Here is a 16,763-nt window from a genome sequence, read left to right as displayed (position 1 = left end):
CTGCAAGGCGGGACCTGCAGATTAAATAATAATGCAGGACACAGTGTGCCTGCAGGCTCCAGCAGGAGGAGATTGCATCTTAAATTGATGTAACTTTCTTGAACAAACAGACTAATGTTTTCATATTTTTTGGCTCAGTCTGGGTTCTTTGACATTTTATGTAAAAAAAAAAAAGTTTTTCAATCCATAATAATGAAAATTTCTAAATCTAAAAATTCACCTCAGTTAATGCAGGTTTTTTACATATACCAGTCACCCTTGCCTTTCTATCTCAGCCTTTTAATAATAATTTAAAAAAAAAAAGGCTTTTTGATTACACTGTGTAACACAGTTTTTGTACCTGTGTACTTGTTTGTGCTTCAAAGGTAGAGAAAGCATGTGATAGAGAGGAACTGTGGTTCTGTATGAAGAGGGTGAGACAGTATGAAGAAATTAATCCAAATCCTGTTTCTCTTCATTAAGTATCCTGGTAAACGGTGGGCTTGCAAGCCCAGAGAGTGTGTCACAAGAGAACAGGAGGAGACAACAATCAGTGCAGGGTATGATTTACATGTGGTTGCTAAAAAGAGACTAAACATACGGCACCAACAGCCTGTAGGGTGAGAAGATCAAACAGTAAGACAAATAATACAGAGGTGATTAGGTCAAAAACACCAGGGGGTAGGTAACTGCCTTGGTTACAGGTATGGTATGCAGAACTAACAGAATGTTAAATGCTAAACATTCAGAAAAGTGAGTCTCTCTCAGCATTCATTATCAGATAGGAGTGAGATGGGTTCAAGGCAGGGGGTGATGCTGCTCTGAGCCCCTTCTTGTTTACAGTGGTGGTGGACAGGTTGACAGATGAGGACATGGCAGGAGTCTCCGTGGACTCTCATGTTCACAGATGACACTGTGATCTGTAGTGAGAGTAGGCAGCAGGTGGAGGTGAGCCTGGAGAAGTAGAGGCATAGATGAGTTTAAATACCTGGGGTCAACCATCCAAAGCAACAAACGGCGCACAACAGAGGTGAAGAAGAGAGTGCATTCAGGGTGGAGTGGGTGGAGGTGAGTATCAGGGGTGATTTGTGACAGAAAGGGAAGGTTTACAAGCTACTAGTGAGACCTGTGATGATGGAGACAGCAGCACAGAAGGTGGAGTGGAAGGTAGTGGAGTTAAAGATAATGTTGAGGTTGAACAGCTGAACCTGAGCTGGTTTGGACCTGTGCAGAGGAGGAACCGTGGATACACAAAAGATGCTGAATGTGGAGCTAGCTCCATCCATTCCCTGTGAAGGTGGAAATGCAGATGCAGGTGGTTGGTGTGACAGAAGAGGAGAGATGTCCTAAAGGGAGCAGCTGAATAATTACAAATGAATCAAAGCAGAGATTTTTCAGGGCACAAGTATTCAGTTAAAACACAAAAAAATGTCGCACACGCTGCGTGTTCACAGACCGACTCGTCCAGCAGGGGCGCTGCTCAGCCAGACATATTTTTTCCCATCAGGCTGTGCGGCAGCTTCTATAAAAGCGCCTCGCGCCCGCTTCTCTCCCTCATTCCTCGGACGACTTGCAGGTGAGTTGGTCGAAGTTTTTCAGCTTTAGTGTTTGTCTCGTGGTTTTTGACTTTATTGTACGCCCGCAGTAATAACTGTTAACCTATCATGTGGGTAACGTTGTACTCGGTGGCATTTTTAAGTGGAAGCTCTTTAGAGCTAATAAGCGTTAGCCTAGCAGGCGTCATCCACGTGCAACAGGTCGCGTGTTGGCCTGCAGATCGTTAGATCCTGTTTTAAAAGCAGCCTCAGTGCAGTTTAGTCCCGCTTACATATGATGACATAATGTTGCTAGGGACATCTGAGTCGATGTGAAGTAAAGGCAACATTCCTGACAAGACGGGGCAAAGGCTGTAAGAAACTGTGGGCCGAGCAGCTTAGCTGCACGGCTCCTGCTGCTGGCCATGCAGCGTGTTTAGTGGGTGTATAAAATTGTGTGAAGTTATGAGGATTTTAATTAAAAATATGTTTAACCTTCCTGTCGTGTTTGGGTTAAATCTGACAGATTTACACCTTAAAACACTCAAAAATATTGCAGTGAATTTTGAGCCGGAGCACTAAAGGGGATGGATGTGAACACGACAGGAGGGTTTAAATGTTTGCAGGTCTACAGACGGATCCTCAAAGATGAAGGATCACGATGCTCATCCTGACTTCTCGAAATCAGCAGATGCTCGATGGTAAGGCATTCTTCTTTAAACCCTGAATTTTTATTTATTTTGTTTTGTTTCCCTAAATGGAAGTCGGTGATGATTTAAAGTGTAAGAGTAGTGGACAGAAGTGATTTCTGAGCATTTTCAACACTGAGACTTCCATATATAGTTTTTCTTTTGAGTTTCTTGCTTTTCCCATTCATTGTAATAGTCCTAACAAGACTGTTTCTACAGGTGCTGTGAAAGACCAGAGATATGACTTGTCTGTAGGGGACTGAGGAGGTAAGGATGAGTGTTTGCAGAGGAAACTTATGCTTCTCTAAGGTGTTCGCTGTGGAGAGACTACACTCTTAAATCAAACTATAATGATAAAATTCCTATGGATGAAATTGAAGATGCCTTTTTAATTGCTTGGGTGCAGGGGCATATTGACACAAAGATTTCAAACCTAAGTATTAATAACCCCAGTGTGCCTTTGCATGGATAAACTAATATTTGCTTGTAAAACTAATGGGGATGTTACTGTTTTCATTTGACTGGCAAAGTGTGATTTGTACACAATGTACAACAAATGAACAGGAAATCTATTTTAAATGAAAATGTTAAATATTGGGCCAAAAACACTGACTTGTAACGCTGTTCCTGGAGTCCTGATCTACACGTGTAGTTTTCTCTCTGCCAACACCTCAGGGAAGCATCAGTCTTTGCCATAAATGTGTGCTCCTGTGATGACCACTTATTTGCTACTCTTGAGAAGATATGATGATACTCCAACCACCAAGTTGCATTATCTGAGGCACTACTTACTCCCAACCTGTGAGCTTAAAAGTTTATATCATTTTAATCACTTTATTTTTACCCACAGGTGTCCTCAGGTCCGAGTCCTATCGCTAACAGGTAATGAATGTAAATTCTTGATCATGTGTTGCTATAAGAAACTGTTAATGATGACTTTTGTTTTTAAAACAATGGGAATCTCTCTGAAAAAGAGTGAAAGAGGACTTTTTTCTGATGCAGTTAAAACTATATTACATACATGCATGTTAAAATTTGGACTCTTCAACGATGCGTCTCTCGTGCTTTGCAGATGGTCCTGATGTTGGATCCAGATGTGCATTCTTGGATCAGCTGCAGGTAGGTTTTTTTTTTCTTTGAGGAGCTGGTCTGTAAAAATCAAACTGGTTCGATGCAATGATGAGTGCATAGTTCAGCAGATTAACTGTGAAGAATCGCTGTTGTCTTTCGCTCCTAGCTGATGTATCGGCCTCTGCAACCTTTGAGGGTCACTGGGTTTGAGTTCTTTCTAAACTTATTTATATATTTTATTTTTTCAGAAAGAGTCCCACAAAAGGCAAAGTGGAGGTGAGTTGAAATCCTGCTCTACATTTCTTTTAATGAAGCTCGATGCAGTGATGAGTGCATAGTTCAGCAGATTAAACTATGAAGAATAACTGTTGTCTTTCGCTCCTAGCTGAGCATCAACTTTTGTAGTCCCACAATCACTGACGTGTTTAAAACAAAGTGATAATTAAGTTCTTTCTCTTCAGATGTGAACACCTTGCTGTCTGACTCGTTGCTGCTCTGCTGGTAAGCATTAAATCTTGAACACTGCAGTGGGGATGTCACAGTATCAAAAACCTGATGGTCTGCACCAATAGAACTAAACATTTCAATACAGTTGATAGACAAAATGTCCATTTACACACTGACATGGTGGCAGATAATTTATCTCAAATAACACTTAACAAGGCACAGACTAAATTGCATGGTGTGGTAATTAGACAATTATAGACGTATTATACAATAGGATAAGCATGACTAGAATTACCACAGCAAACCATTTAACCTATGGAATAACAACAGTCTCAATGGTCAGCAGGATAATGCCTTGAATTAAAACTTGCTCACCTTTAAGTCTTTGAAGTTTAAGTGCTTTGTTAACTTGTGGTGCTTGGACTGCATGAAACTGCATCATTCTTTGATCGCTTACTCCACCTAAAAAGTGTAAAGTACCGTCATTCATAGCGAAATAAGAACTCTGCCTTATGAGTTTAAGCAGAGCTATTATGGCAGCTGCATAAATGGTCCTTTTCCACGGGCAGTTTTTCCTGTCCTTTTGGATTTCCTCCTTTAATATGTGAGAATGTATCTAGAAATATGGCTGCTTAGTACATACACCTGCAGTACCAAAGAAAAGCAAGTGATCTCAGATTTTTGGTGTCAAATGTTAGCGTTAAGTATCATTTCTGGTGACATCCCTGCACAGCAGCTAAGCATCATTCAGATGTGATGAGTTTGAATCAGGTCGCTGATCCAGTTGAGGATAATTTGTAACAGACTCTGATCTGGATTTTTAATGTTGGGGAAAATAAGTGAGCATGGTCCTGTAAATTTACCTGAAACTTAATTTGTTTTTACAGAACGAGCGGGCTCGCGACTCATCACCATTCAGAAGATTAAACACTCATGGTGAGTATGAAATCGTGTCATTTTTAGCTCCTCAGACCCAGAATGGGCCTCGTGCTGTTGAGGTTTAGAGCTGGGTCTGAAGGAGCCACTTCTATATTTTCTGGGATCACTTTCTTGCAGTAAAGATCATTTGATCCTTGTAGTCTGGCCTGTGTGATGACAAAGTACAGACTGACTTTGAACCATGGAGTCTGTTTATTAGCTCTAGCTGACCAGGTCAGTGTAGACTCCTTCGTCTTTACAGTTGATGTGCATGTTTGACTGATGCTCTCGTATCTTCAGGTTGTAATCTGTGTGAGGGATGGAGAAGACCCAGTGTGGACGAAACCAGAGTGACTGAGGTGAAAAAAAACTGACTTAAAAGTGCACGATGGCCATAAGGGGTTCAGTGATGTTACAACAAATGTCTGACCTGAACACTCATGTGGACAGTCTGTCACTGAGCAACCCAGTGAATAAAATATGAATCGGCCAATCACTGACTTGTAATAAGGTTTTTCATTCTTCTTTTTCAGAAGGAGAAAAGATCAAGTTCTTTACCTGGTGAGTGCTTTTTGTCCAGTCCTGAATCATGATTATTTCAAGGTGGCCACAAGACTAGTGATGATCTGATTTTGCCAGATGACTTAAGCTGATTATAACCCTTACCGTTCCACTTTTTTCTGAGGTCATGTGGTCATTAATTGCTAGTTACCTCTTCTGTTAGTAGTCTGTACTTGTATTTTAATGATTTCTTCTCTACACAGGTGTGAAGCCTCAGGCACTGAAGCACAATCAAGCACAAGTCTGTCACTTCATAATAAATCTAAATGGTACAGTCTGGTGCTGCTTCCTCAAAAGCTGGAAAGGGATGTTATGTTGACAGACTTTCACCTGCAGGAATCCGTTTTCAGACACTGCTCATGCTATTACGTGTGGATTGTGACCTGATCCTGTTGACGTCAATTTGTAACATAATAAAATATTTTTGACCCATTTGTATGCATTTGTTTTTCTTCCTCTCCCTTTCTCAGTGGGTGATGGCGATGGGTATGAGCGCCAAATGAACTGATTTTATGTTACTAAACCAAGTGTGCAAACAGTGGAGTAGTACAGCCTAATGACACAACTATGAAAAGTAAATAAGATTGAGAGCAAGTGTACGACTTTCCGCCGGAAGTGACGCTGTGTAATGGAAAGGAGTTCGATTTGGTCACTTGCTGACCTCCCAAGGGCGGGAATATCTAGCTGGCGTTACTGACCGTGGGTTGTTTGTGGACACGCAAGCCTTGTTACCTTGGTAGCGTGACATTTGCCGTATGGCGTTGCAGTACAGGCTTCGCTCCCATTAAAATGGCTCCAATCAAATTTGACGTGAGCAGTAGGGACTGGGGTAGTAACCGCCCCTCCGCCCGCCCGCCCGCAGCGAACCACACAACAAGCGCCCCTCTTTGGCTTCAGTTCTATAGCAGGGAGAGGTTGTCGGGGGCGGGGAGGGGTATCCCAGTCAAAGCAGGCCGCCGGTGGACCACCGCGTTCAGATAAATGGGAGAGCAGAAACGGGACTTGGTGTTCAGTGTCGTTTGGACCGCTTCACGTCAGCTTGTTCGCGATGTCTGCGCGGTGCTTTCTCCTGCTGGTCTGGGCTGTCTCGGCACAGGCCGACTTCTTCCATTTCGACAGCATTAGCAACGTCTCTACTTACTATTTTAATTATATTTATTGCAATATCTGGGAGGGGGAGTGTCAGCCCAATCAGGATGATGCCACACAGCAAGGTAAGAGATGGTAAAAGAAATTAAAACCATTTTAGTATAACGAAAGCGCTCATTTCGCAAGCTACATCGTGCCTCGTGCGCATTTTGCAATATTTTTATTTTTACGATTCGTTATTACACTGTTATAAACACGGACTTCTCTCGCCCTGCTCTTGTGATGTGAGCAGTTCCTACCAGGGATATCTGGGCAGGGTTTCCTCAGGACTACATGAGCCTGCTGCATCAGTGGTACTGTAGCCTGGGTCAGTGCTGTGAGTCCGGAGACTGCAGGATAACCAACAACATCACAGGTGGCTGCCCGCTTTGCCCCAAGCGTGTGTTGGTCGTTTCCCCTCATTACTTTTTGTAATCGTCTGTTTGTGAATTCACCCAACACTGCACACACTGTTACTCATCATCTGATAAGGGCTTTAGCTTCAGTGCCTGATGCAGCCCTTTAACAACTTTACGTTTTATTGGCTATATCACATATTTTAAAAGTAGACATTTTAACACAGAGCACTTTATTCATATTTGCCGGTGCCTTTTAAAAAAAAATCAAAAATCTATGGTCTCATGTGCAGGTCTAGCAAGAGACCTTCAGACGAAGCTCCACGGGCAACATCTGGCTCAGTCTGTGGTTCTGAAAGCCATCCAGGGTTTCATCAACAACCCCGAGTCCAACAAACCCCTGACGCTCTCCTTCCACGGCTGGTCCGGCACAGGCAAGAACTTTGTGGCCCGGATCGTTGCTGATAATTTGTACCGGGACGGGGTGAAGAGCGAGTGTGTCCGTTTGTTCATCGCCCCGTTCCACTTCCCGCACGCCAGGCTGGTGGACACGTACAAGGTGAGCCGACTTGGCACAGCGATGGCCGTCCTGTGCCAGGAACATGTACCTGTGTTCTCTGGACGCTGCTTTGCTTACATAGATATTTATTCTGTATGTTGTAATTCATCATAAGAGTGATAGCAGTCAGATGCTTTAAGTCAACGACACAAATACTCAGAAATGGATTTTTGGAACCTGGCATTTGTCCAACCAGGTCAGAGGTGCCAGCTCAGTCTCATTTGAGCACATTTTTTCACAATCGCTGCAGCTGATTTCAAAATTGTGTTTACATAGTATTAATACATGGTACATAGTACAGAGCTATCCAAATATAAGTAGGTATATGTAGTTCACGGGATAACCTTTACCCTCATGCCCTCAAAGTCTGCAGAGTGTGCAAATGTGGACTTTAACGTGTCTACGTGTTGTAGTACAGCCTCCCACTGAACCTCTGTGGCACATAACAGGGCTAATTCTTTTAAAGAACTTTTACCAACAATGGCACGTTTATATATTCGTTTAAAAAGATTAAACATTCTAGATAAATGTTGGTTGTCGGTTTAAGTTATCTCAGTTTATGTAATATTTTATGCACAGTTTAATATCTTTATATATAAAGCTTGAAAGGAAATAATAATCAGCTTTTGTCAGATGTGAAATGTTATAAAGTGTTAATAATGTTTGACTTTTGTTTTGTTGTTTTGGGGTGTGTTTGTTTTTTGCCTGAAATCCAGGGTCAGCTGAGAGAAGCAATTCGAGACATGGTGCTGCGCTGCCCTCAGACTCTGTTCATCTTCGATGAGGCTGAAAAGCTTCATCCGGGCCTCATCGACGCAATCAAGCCCTTCATGGATCACTATGACAACGTAGATGGGGTCAGCTACCGCAGGGCCATCTTCCTCTTCCTCAGGTTAGTTGACTGTTTCAGGCACAGTTTGATGAAGCTGTAAAGCTCTCTGCCGATCAGAATGTGTTGCACCTCCTGTCCAGATAGCCTGGCAGCTCATCAGTGGTGAAGGATGGAGCTCCTTCTGTCTCCATTAGCCTTCTGTATGGATTTTTCATGTTTTCAATTCCTCAAGTCAGATTTGTCCTGACTAACAGTCTGTTCAGTCAAAAATAGAAAAAGCCGTTTTTCACTCAACAGTTATGGTTCAGAGATGTGAGTGAATTACTGGCCATCTTGAAACTGTGATCATTTATCTAAGAGCAACTTGTATTAAAGAAACTTTGTGACAAACTGCTTTGCTGCCAAACCAGAAATAATCGAGTCTCCCTGAAAAGCTCAGCAGCTGTAGACATATAATGTTGTGTTTTTGCTGTTGTCACTGCAGTAACATTGGTGGTGCAACAATCAACGACGTAGCGCTGGACTTCTGGCACTCTGGCCAGAATCGAGAGGACATCGGTATGGAAGACCTGGAGCATCGGCTGCGAGCTGAGACTATGGAGTCTCAAGGTGAGCCGTAAAGTTTTTGTAAAGGTTGCCTGGTGGGTTTTCTTAAGCTTTGAGCCATTTTTCCTTCTGCAAGAAACAAAACCTTTTTTCTGTGGCAGGTAAATTAAGTTACTCAGGTGTTCTGGTTGCTCAGTGGCTTGAAATTATTTGCTGAAAGCTGCTAAAGTAATATAAAAACAGCTTTCACCAGCATAGTGTTACCCATTGGTTGGTGAAGTCCTATTGTGAAGCCTCATCTTTGAATCTGGTACTCATGAGTGAGGGGGGGATCTTGCACACTCACTGGTTAACAACTTCATTACTTACATGGTTAATCACATGGTAAAGCATACCATGTTTTATCCTTGTTTCTGACTCTAAGCTAGTTTCTGAATCAGTACACTGGCTTTACTTTTCATACCTGGAAGAAAGCTGCATGAATGCCATCTTTTATATACAGTTTATGATAAAAAAGAACCAAAACACATTGTTAAAAGTTTAAATATGTTTCTATTTGCTGTTTTGTTTTTTATATCCCAGGTGGCTTTGCTCAGAGTGAGCTGATGTCTGGTCACCTGATTGACTTCTTTGTGCCCTTTCTGCCCCTGGAGTACCGTCACATTAAGCTCTGTGCACGGGACGCCTACGCAGCACGAGGTCTGGAAACAGATGAAGCCACGCTGGATGAGGTGGCCAAGGCAATGCTGTATGTTCCCAAAGAGGAGAGACTGTTCTCAGCCCAAGGATGCAAGTCCATACCTCAAAGGATCAACTTCTTTCTTCCCTAGAGTGAGGAGGAAACAGAGAGACGGACCTGGAGGTGTAAGATTGCTTTACCAGCCCATCTGCATACAGAGCCACAGAGATGTGTCTTCTTTGCTCTGCACTGCATACTTCCCCCTCCCCCCACAGATGCAACATGTGTCTGTCCAGGTCCCGTCACAGAAGGCCAGACATCAGGGCAGATCCAGGATTAGAGGGCAGAGCAGCGTGACCCAGCCTGCAGAGACGGGCAGCGTCACAGGAAGTGTGGCTGCTCTTCTTCACCTGCCTGGTTTGAATCCTGTCAAGACGAAGGGGTGAAGAAGATGGTGTCTGTGCAGAGTGTGGCGCAGAGGGAGACATTTTTTTTCCTTTTCACTATTTATATCTAATCCCCTCGGCCAAAGTCTGACTTGCACTGTTGTTTGTGTTCATATGAGTTTGTAATTCATGTCTTACTAGTGGCATGTCAAACATTGTGCTTATATCAGCACAGATTATTTATTAATATCATTTGTGCCATATTTGAACATTTTACTGGACCAGATTAGTTTCGTGTAGTACTCTAAATGTGCACTTATTTTATTTTGTTCGATTTTTTTATTCCTTTTAAAATGAACGTACAAGGACCAGTGGTGATGGAAATGTTACTTGAAGCTCTTACTGTGAAGGACTATGTCTCTAAAGCATTGGACCTCTGGAAACTCACCCTTTTACATACTTGTGTTTTATAAAAACATTTTATAGGTTTTACTGTACTGTTACTTAATATACAGATGTTACTTAGTGGTGTGGTTTACTCTTTTGTTGGTATAATTCATCTATCATCAACACAGTCTGCTTCAAAGCTGAGGGTCACATCACAATAAGAACACAGAGAGAACCTGTCAGACACGGTTTAAAGAAATAAAAACCTGGTAAACAACAAGCATCATCAATTTCAGTGATTTGACTCCACATTAATGTTTGAATTTGAATATGGCAGGCAGGGCAGCGCCTGGGACCCAGTCGAGAAAACTACCTTAGAGGGCCTTCCTCTATGTTACACTGGGTACTTCTATTGACAGGATTACAGTAAAGTGGACTAGAGTACCACTATATGTTTAAGTCATAATTCTATCTCGAGAAAACCTGTATTTTTATGCTGTATACATTTTTATTACATTTTCAGTTGTGCAAATATTGACCCAGTAATTTTACACTCAGCATTTGATAGATGCTGGGAACTAAATTACTTGTTCTTGCTCCCTATGAACTTGTTGACTTTGCTGAATGCAAGGCCTGAGAGATGAAGTTTGTTTAAAGGTTTGAAACATTGGTACCAGTCATATGTTCAAAATAAGCACTCATCAGTATGTGAGTGTGTGATATATGTAGTAAACTAGTAGAAAACAAATTGTTGAATGAGGAATTTTGTAAATCAGTGTGCTTGTTATAAGCTTGCCCATCGAGTAAGTCTGTGAGGACCTGTGGCTTTTTGTAGCTTGCACATATTACAGGTGTCTTTATGTTACGTTAGCAAGGCTGAATCCATTTTGCTTGTGTGTGTGTTTGTAGGCTTTAAGTAAATTTGTCCGCCGACCCAACCCCCGACTGCGGTTGTTATCCATGGTGCTGGTTACAAGCTGGACTGATGCCATTGATATGTCTTATTATTGCTATATGCTATGCTGTGTTTGTTCTGGTACAATGTGGAGGTAAGGATCCCCCCCCCCCCAAAAAAGATCTGCACTTGGACCTATTACAGAGTTGTTACGCCTGTGATGCATATTTCTTATTGCCTGTGGAATCTCCTGTGTTTAGTTTAGTTTACATAAGGCAAGAAAATCACGCCTGAGGTTGTATAGATATGCTGCACGAGATCAGGCGTGAAAACATTTGTTAAGAATGTGAAAAAAATAGTATTTGCATTATTTTTTTTCCTACCGATTCGAATTATTTCATTTATTTTTTTATTTGCTGTATGTATGTATGTGTAGTTCACGTCGTTTAGCTTTAGTTATACTCGTGTTGTTACTGATATTGCATTTTCCCCTTGCATGTGATTCACCCACGGCGCATCATCCTTCCTTTGGGCGTGTATCAGGCAAACGCGTGGTCTGCTCCCATTGGCTGCAGAAAGTATTCGTCCGGATTCTCTGTCCTCTGATTGGCTTTAAGCGGTAGCGCTTCCTTATTGAGGTTAGCAACCGTCGTCCAATGAGATTCAGACATCTGTTCCGAGGCGAGAGGAGAGAAGCGGCAGCGTCTCGGTGGCTCTCACTGTAACATCACTGTATGGGGATACCGCACTGACAGACAACGCTGCTTCGCCTTATTTAGAGAAAATCTTTCTACACGGGCATTTTTATTTGTAATTGGTTAGTTTTTGACCGGCTGCTTCAGCTCGTCGCCATGACAGCACTGTGCCTGCTTTTGATGGCCGTGTCGGCTGCATCTGTACTGGCCGAGTCCACAGTTTATTTCCGCGAGCAATTTGAAGACGGCGGTGAGCGCTTTCACACAACATTACACAGATAGGATTGAAGTGCTTGCTTTTCTTTGTTGCTGCTGTACATCTTTGAGATGCTGTGGTGCGGACTGAGATGAATGATGGCTATTTTTCATGTCCGCATATTGGCGTGGATTGTTACGATTATTTCTCATGATTTTACCGCAATTTGTGCAATGTATCGTCAGCTGATTAGTCTAGAAGACCAACCGATCACTCATCCATTCATTGATTCATTGATTTATTCATATTCCGTGCTTTATGTTTCCCAGCCCTCAAAGCTATTATCACACCCCGTCTGCCTCCCCCCTCCCCCCACTGCTGCACATCTCTCCCCTGGTCATTCACTGCTACCCTCCTTCTCCCAGCTGTCCTGTTCTTTCATCTGTGAAGGCAGTCACAAAATCCCGCAGTATGCCCCCCACCCACACACACACACACACACACACACACACACACACACACACACACACTATATCGAAGGCTGGATTAACAGAGAGTTTTGTGAGTCTTGTCTTGGTGATTGCTGGGCAGCTGACTCTGAACCTGTTTGTGCAGATGCCTGGATGAGTCGCTGGGTGGAATCCAAGCACAAGTCCGATTATGGGAAGTTTGTCCTGACTGCTGGGAAATTCTACGGTGATGAAGAGAAAGACAAAGGTAAGCAGGAAGGCGGTGATATGTGTTGCATAATTACACTGTACTACCCTGTCAGACACCTGCTGTCAGAGGCGCGTGTTTGCTTCCTCGTGGAGCTCTGCCAGTATCAACACGGCTGTCTTCCTCTCTGCTCTTCAACTTGAGAACAGAGCAAAAGCATCAAATTAACCCGTACTGTTTCATTAAGACAGAACAGGAGTACTCGCTGGTTTAGCTTGATCTTCCCTGCAGTAACACCATTGTTTCTGCAGGTCTGCAGACGAGCCAGGATGCCCGTTTTTATGCACTGTCAGCCCGTTTTGATGACTTCAGCAACAAGGGCCAGCCTTTAGTCATACAGTTCTCCGTGAAACACGAGCAGAGCATCGACTGTGGCGGAGGCTACATTAAACTGTTTCCCTCCGAGCTCAACCAGGAGGACATGCATGGAGACTCTGTCTACAACATCATGTTTGGTAAGTGGACCAAAGGATGGTGTCTTAAATGGTATTGCTTTTGTTGGATAAACAGAGTGTTTGTTAAACACAGACACTCACTGTCACTTTGTATTTGTGGGCTCGTTCAGGTCCTGATATTTGCGGCCCTGGCACAAAGAAAGTTCACGTGATCTTCAACTACAAAGGCAAGAACCACCTGATCAACAAGGACATCCGGTGCAAGGTGACGCATGGGAAAGCTAGTTCTAATAAAAAGCACCACAATATAAGGACACATGAGCTTAAACAATTAAAAATAAACTACATGGTAATATGCTGTTAGTTGCATGTATTGACGGCACGCTTTTTCAAACAATATACCTTTTTTTCTGCCCTGCAGGATGATGAGTACACCCACTTGTACACACTGATCGTCAACCCTGACAACACTTATGAGGTTAAGATAGACAATAAGAAGGTGGAATCTGGCAATCTGGAGGATGACTGGGACTTCCTCCCTCCCAAAAAAATTAAGGACCCCGAGGCCAAAAAGCCAGAGGACTGGGATGACAGGGAGAAGATTCCCGACCCTGACGATAAGAAACCTGAGGTCAGTATGACCTGGCATTCTTTCAGGGCATCACTTTAATGATAGTACTTGTCTCACGTGTGCAACACTGTTTTAATTTTGAAAAAGTTTCGATAGGTTGATCATGTTTCAAATGTTTTGTTGTTTTTGTTTTCATTGCAGGACTGGGACAAACCAGAGAACATCCCAGATCCTGATGCCAAGAAGCCCGATGACTGGGATGATGAGATGGATGGAGAGTGGGAGCCACCGATGGTCACGAACCCTGAATACAAGGTGCATATCCAGTGATTATAACTCTTCATGCAGTCAGTATTTATTCTGTGCTATTTTTCTGAGCTTTGCACATCAGCGAGCTTCCTAGAATAGGATTGGAATATTATCCAAAAATATTTACTCTGTTTACACTGTCAGCCGCTTTGTGTTTTAACCCCAGTTTCTCTGTGTGTGTTTGCTGTCCTCAGGGTGAGTGGAAGCCCAGAGAGATCGACAACCCTGCCTACAAGGGCAAGTGGATCCACCCTGAGATTGACAACCCCGAGTACACGGCCGATTCTGAGATCTATAAATACGACAGCGTCGGGGTGATTGGGCTCGACTTGTGGCAGGTAAGCTGGATGTGTATTTACATCTTAATGCATAATGAAATTTATTGAAATATTTTAAAACTATTTACACTGATCCAGCAATTCGGTTACTTGCTCTGTATAGTGTGAGCTGCTGGAAAAACTATGCATGTTTTCCCGGGGAGAAATGCTTGAAACTCTTTGAGTTTGTGGATTGTGCTTGTTTTCTTTAAAGATTTGATAACAAAATATGCGTTGCCCTTGTGTCTGGCTGCAGGTCAAGTCTGGGACTATCTTTGACAACTTTCTAATCACAAACGATCCAAACCTGGCAGAGGAAGTTGGCAACGACACATGGGGCAAAACTAAGGTATGCTTGTTTTAGCCCCGTATCCTGTAATCCTAATCCTAATTTCACGTCAGTGTCAACACTAATAAAAAGGAATGAGCTTTTCATAAAGATTGATATATTTATTTGCATTGTTCGCATTTTCTCCAGGATGCTGAGAAGAAGATGAAGGAAAGCCAAGAGGAAGATGAGAGAAAGAAGCGCGAGGAGGAGAACAAGAAGAGGAGAGAAGAGGCAAAGGAGGAGGACGAGGAGGAAGAGGAGAAGGAGGAGGACGAGGAGGACGAAGAGGAGGAGGAAGGGGAAGAGCACGAGGAAGAGGAGGAGGAAGAAGAGGAGGAGGAAGGCACAGACTCTAACCTCAAGGATGAGTTATAAACTCAAGAACTGCTCAGACTGTGTCAGTGGGCCGTTGGAATAAGGCTGGAGACTGAGACCCTGACGACTGACACCCCGGGGTGGGGGCTGGGTGGGAAGGGCTTTTTCCATTTCTTTGTTTACAAAGCAAGGTGATCGGTCAGAAAAGGGCAATTAAATGTTCTGTTTCTTGTTTCCATGTGCTACTACTACTATTATAATGATGATTATGAGGACTAGTGATAAGCATAATTAATGTCAAATGAATGTCAAAACCAGAAATTTTAACACAAACGTGTGAATTGTCATTTACATTTTACAAAATCTGGGTTGTTATGAAGTGTAATATTGTGATGAGATGAGAAGTTTTATTTGGTATGGAGGTGGTGGTACCAGGAAAACGTTTGGTTTACCTCACGTGTTTTGTTTGCCTTTAATTTTTTATTTTTGTACATTTTTCTTTCATTCATTCCTGTCGGGCTGGAAGGATTAGATAGGGTTTGATGTTGTCATCCAGGTTATTTTGCCTTCTTCTGTTTCCACTATCTGATTCAAACGAGGGTTGTTGGCACGGCAACCAGAGTGCAGTAGGACTAACACTATATTTGACAACCTGATCAAAAGTGAAAAAATAAAAAAAATCAGTCTGCAGTGGGATGCTAATATGAGGTGCTTTAAGTTGAAGTCCCTTGCATAGTTTTGTACTGTATAGGTAACACTTTTTCCACTTCAGTGCACATACTATAGTCTCGTGTGTCTAAATAAGCTCTACTCAAACTTAGGATGTACATTAAGACCACTCCAGTAGCAGAACATTTGGTCGTTTGGTACGCACACACTTTAGGTTTCCTCGCCGTTTGTGTATACGTCTCGTTTCCTGATTTTTGATTCCAAGTTTTCTGCACTGCTGTACCCCAACACACTGTCCCAACAGTCTGACAGAGGGTCCTTTTGTAAAAGACATTTTGTACTAATGGTAGTAAATGAAGTGGGGCGATTTTTGTGTTGCTGTGTAAAATAAAAACAAAGGCAGGTGATCTGTCCAATAAAACAGCCAGAAGAAAACAATGAAAAGATCCTTGTGAAATTTTGTGGTTTTTTGTGCGTGTGTGTCATCATGTTTTATTTATCTGTTCTCCCTTTTCCCCCGGGTGGGTTTTCTCCAGCTTCCTCCCAGAGTCCAAAGACTCTGAATTAATTTGTTATTATGTAGGTGATGGCCTGGTTAGGGTAGACCCCTTAATCTTGACCCATGACAACCGGGACAGGCCACAGCAGAAGAACACGGATGGATGAATGTTAGTTTGGTTCCCTCATTTGATTTAGATATCTGTTCAAATTTGGCAATCATTTGAATTTTACTGCTCACTGGGCTCATCAAAGGTTACACTACAGTTTAAACTCAAGGTTTAAGGTAAACTACAGTTTGCAGTACCTGGGTATACTTCAGCTTCATTTACATTTGAATCTTCTCCTTTCGTCTGTATTTTATTTTCTACTCACAAAGGTTATCAAAGTGAAATAAAACTAGACTAAAAACTAAGACTAGGTGAACAACACTTGTCTTACGAGGCTTTTTGAAATTTTTGCAGGAATTTCAGTCGAATAATGAAATATTCTTTCTATTGTAATGTCGTAGTCCTCTGTCCTCATTGTCATTTTCCTATACTTTGACCGACTTTTTCAGCTTGGGCAGTTCTGCTTCCTATCATTAAACTCAATAGATTGACAGACAAAATAACAGATGTTAACGTTCATTTTTTCATTTTTCTTTTTTTTTCTTTTTTTTTTTCAATTTTATTCTACTTTGAAACAAAATTGATCATAAAACGTAAAGTCAGACTTGCAAAATTTGCTGTGTTTCACTAGTGTTCGAACCCGTGTTGCCAACTCCTCAGTAAGGAAAATCG

The 16,763-nt window shown here is 42.4% G+C and overlaps 2 protein-coding genes, 1 long non-coding RNA gene and 5 other non-coding genes across 9 annotated transcripts; all 8 read left to right on the top strand.

The window, feature by feature from the left end:
* The first annotated feature begins 1,498 nt into the window (after nt 1-1,498).
* On the top strand, nt 1,499-5,632 carry LOC134620298 (uncharacterized). Of its 2 annotated transcripts, XR_010092104.1 has the most exons (11): nt 1,499-1,555; nt 2,041-2,215; nt 2,423-2,470; nt 3,054-3,085; nt 3,276-3,322; nt 3,523-3,550; nt 3,736-3,775; nt 4,609-4,657; nt 4,940-4,998; nt 5,173-5,200; nt 5,404-5,632. It is a non-coding gene; the product is annotated as an uncharacterized LOC134620298 (long non-coding RNA). The 2 variants fall into 2 exon arrangements; XR_010092103.1 differs by lacking the exon at nt 1,499-1,555 and having other exon boundaries at nt 1,562-2,215.
* On the top strand, nt 2,277-2,346 carry LOC134621820 (small nucleolar RNA SNORD75). The gene has a single exon (XR_010092539.1). It is a non-coding gene; the product is annotated as a small nucleolar RNA SNORD75 (small nucleolar RNA).
* Nucleotides 3,125-3,207, top strand: LOC134621814 (small nucleolar RNA SNORD79). The gene has a single exon (XR_010092533.1). It is a non-coding gene; the product is annotated as a small nucleolar RNA SNORD79 (small nucleolar RNA).
* Nucleotides 3,372-3,452, top strand: LOC134621817 (small nucleolar RNA snR60/Z15/Z230/Z193/J17). The gene has a single exon (XR_010092536.1). It is a non-coding gene; the product is annotated as a small nucleolar RNA snR60/Z15/Z230/Z193/J17 (small nucleolar RNA).
* Nucleotides 3,589-3,671, top strand: LOC134621816 (small nucleolar RNA snR60/Z15/Z230/Z193/J17). The gene has a single exon (XR_010092535.1). It is a non-coding gene; the product is annotated as a small nucleolar RNA snR60/Z15/Z230/Z193/J17 (small nucleolar RNA).
* LOC134621815 (small nucleolar RNA SNORD47) lies at nt 5,253-5,327 on the top strand. Its single transcript, XR_010092534.1, has one exon. It is a non-coding gene; the product is annotated as a small nucleolar RNA SNORD47 (small nucleolar RNA).
* Nucleotides 5,633-6,127: 495 nt separating the features above from the next.
* Nucleotides 6,128-10,492, top strand: tor3a (torsin family 3, member A). Its single transcript, XM_063466720.1, has 6 exons — nt 6,128-6,414; nt 6,582-6,704; nt 6,978-7,243; nt 7,960-8,135; nt 8,560-8,684; nt 9,204-10,492. The coding sequence occupies exons 1-6, from the start codon at nt 6,249-6,251 to the stop codon at nt 9,449-9,451; spliced, it is 1,104 nt and encodes a 367-aa protein (XP_063322790.1). The 5' UTR covers nt 6,128-6,248; the 3' UTR covers nt 9,452-10,492.
* Nucleotides 10,493-11,644: 1,152 nt separating this feature from the next.
* Nucleotides 11,645-15,927, top strand: calr (calreticulin). Its single transcript, XM_063467205.1, has 9 exons — nt 11,645-11,913; nt 12,475-12,576; nt 12,828-13,031; nt 13,142-13,236; nt 13,393-13,602; nt 13,744-13,857; nt 14,046-14,189; nt 14,425-14,517; nt 14,647-15,927. Exons 1-9 carry the CDS (start codon nt 11,820-11,822, stop codon nt 14,872-14,874), a joined length of 1,284 nt encoding a protein of 427 aa, XP_063323275.1. The 5' UTR covers nt 11,645-11,819; the 3' UTR covers nt 14,875-15,927.
* Nucleotides 15,928-16,763: the final 836 nt, after the last annotated feature.

The sequence above is a fragment of the Pelmatolapia mariae genome, linkage group LG23 (assembly GCF_036321145.2).
Source record: "Pelmatolapia mariae isolate MD_Pm_ZW linkage group LG23, Pm_UMD_F_2, whole genome shotgun sequence".
NCBI classification, from domain to species: Eukaryota; Metazoa; Chordata; class Actinopteri; order Cichliformes; family Cichlidae; genus Pelmatolapia; species Pelmatolapia mariae.
The sequence above is the reverse complement of the archived record's forward strand: the minus strand, read 5'-3'. Positions and strand labels throughout refer to the sequence as shown.

What these genes read in the sequence shown, in the direction of transcription:
- tor3a (XM_063466720.1), top strand. Translation starts at nt 6,249, where the DNA reads ATGTCTGCGCGGTGCTTTCTCCTGCTGGTCTGGGCTGTCTCGGCACAG. An exon ending in GGATGATGCCACACAGCAAG is followed by an intron (nt 6,415 to 6,581) that starts GTAAGAGATGGT and finishes TGATGTGAGCAG; the next exon opens with TTCCTACCAGGGATATCTGG. An exon ending in TGAGACTATGGAGTCTCAAG is followed by an intron (nt 8,685 to 9,203) that starts GTGAGCCGTAAA and finishes TTTATATCCCAG; the next exon opens with GTGGCTTTGCTCAGAGTGAG.
- calr (XM_063467205.1), top strand. Translation starts at nt 11,820, where the DNA reads ATGACAGCACTGTGCCTGCTTTTGATGGCCGTGTCGGCTGCATCTGTA. An exon ending in ACAAGGACATCCGGTGCAAG is followed by an intron (nt 13,237 to 13,392) that starts GTGACGCATGGG and finishes TCTGCCCTGCAG; the next exon opens with GATGATGAGTACACCCACTT. An exon ending in CTGACGATAAGAAACCTGAG is followed by an intron (nt 13,603 to 13,743) that starts GTCAGTATGACC and finishes TTTTCATTGCAG; the next exon opens with GACTGGGACAAACCAGAGAA.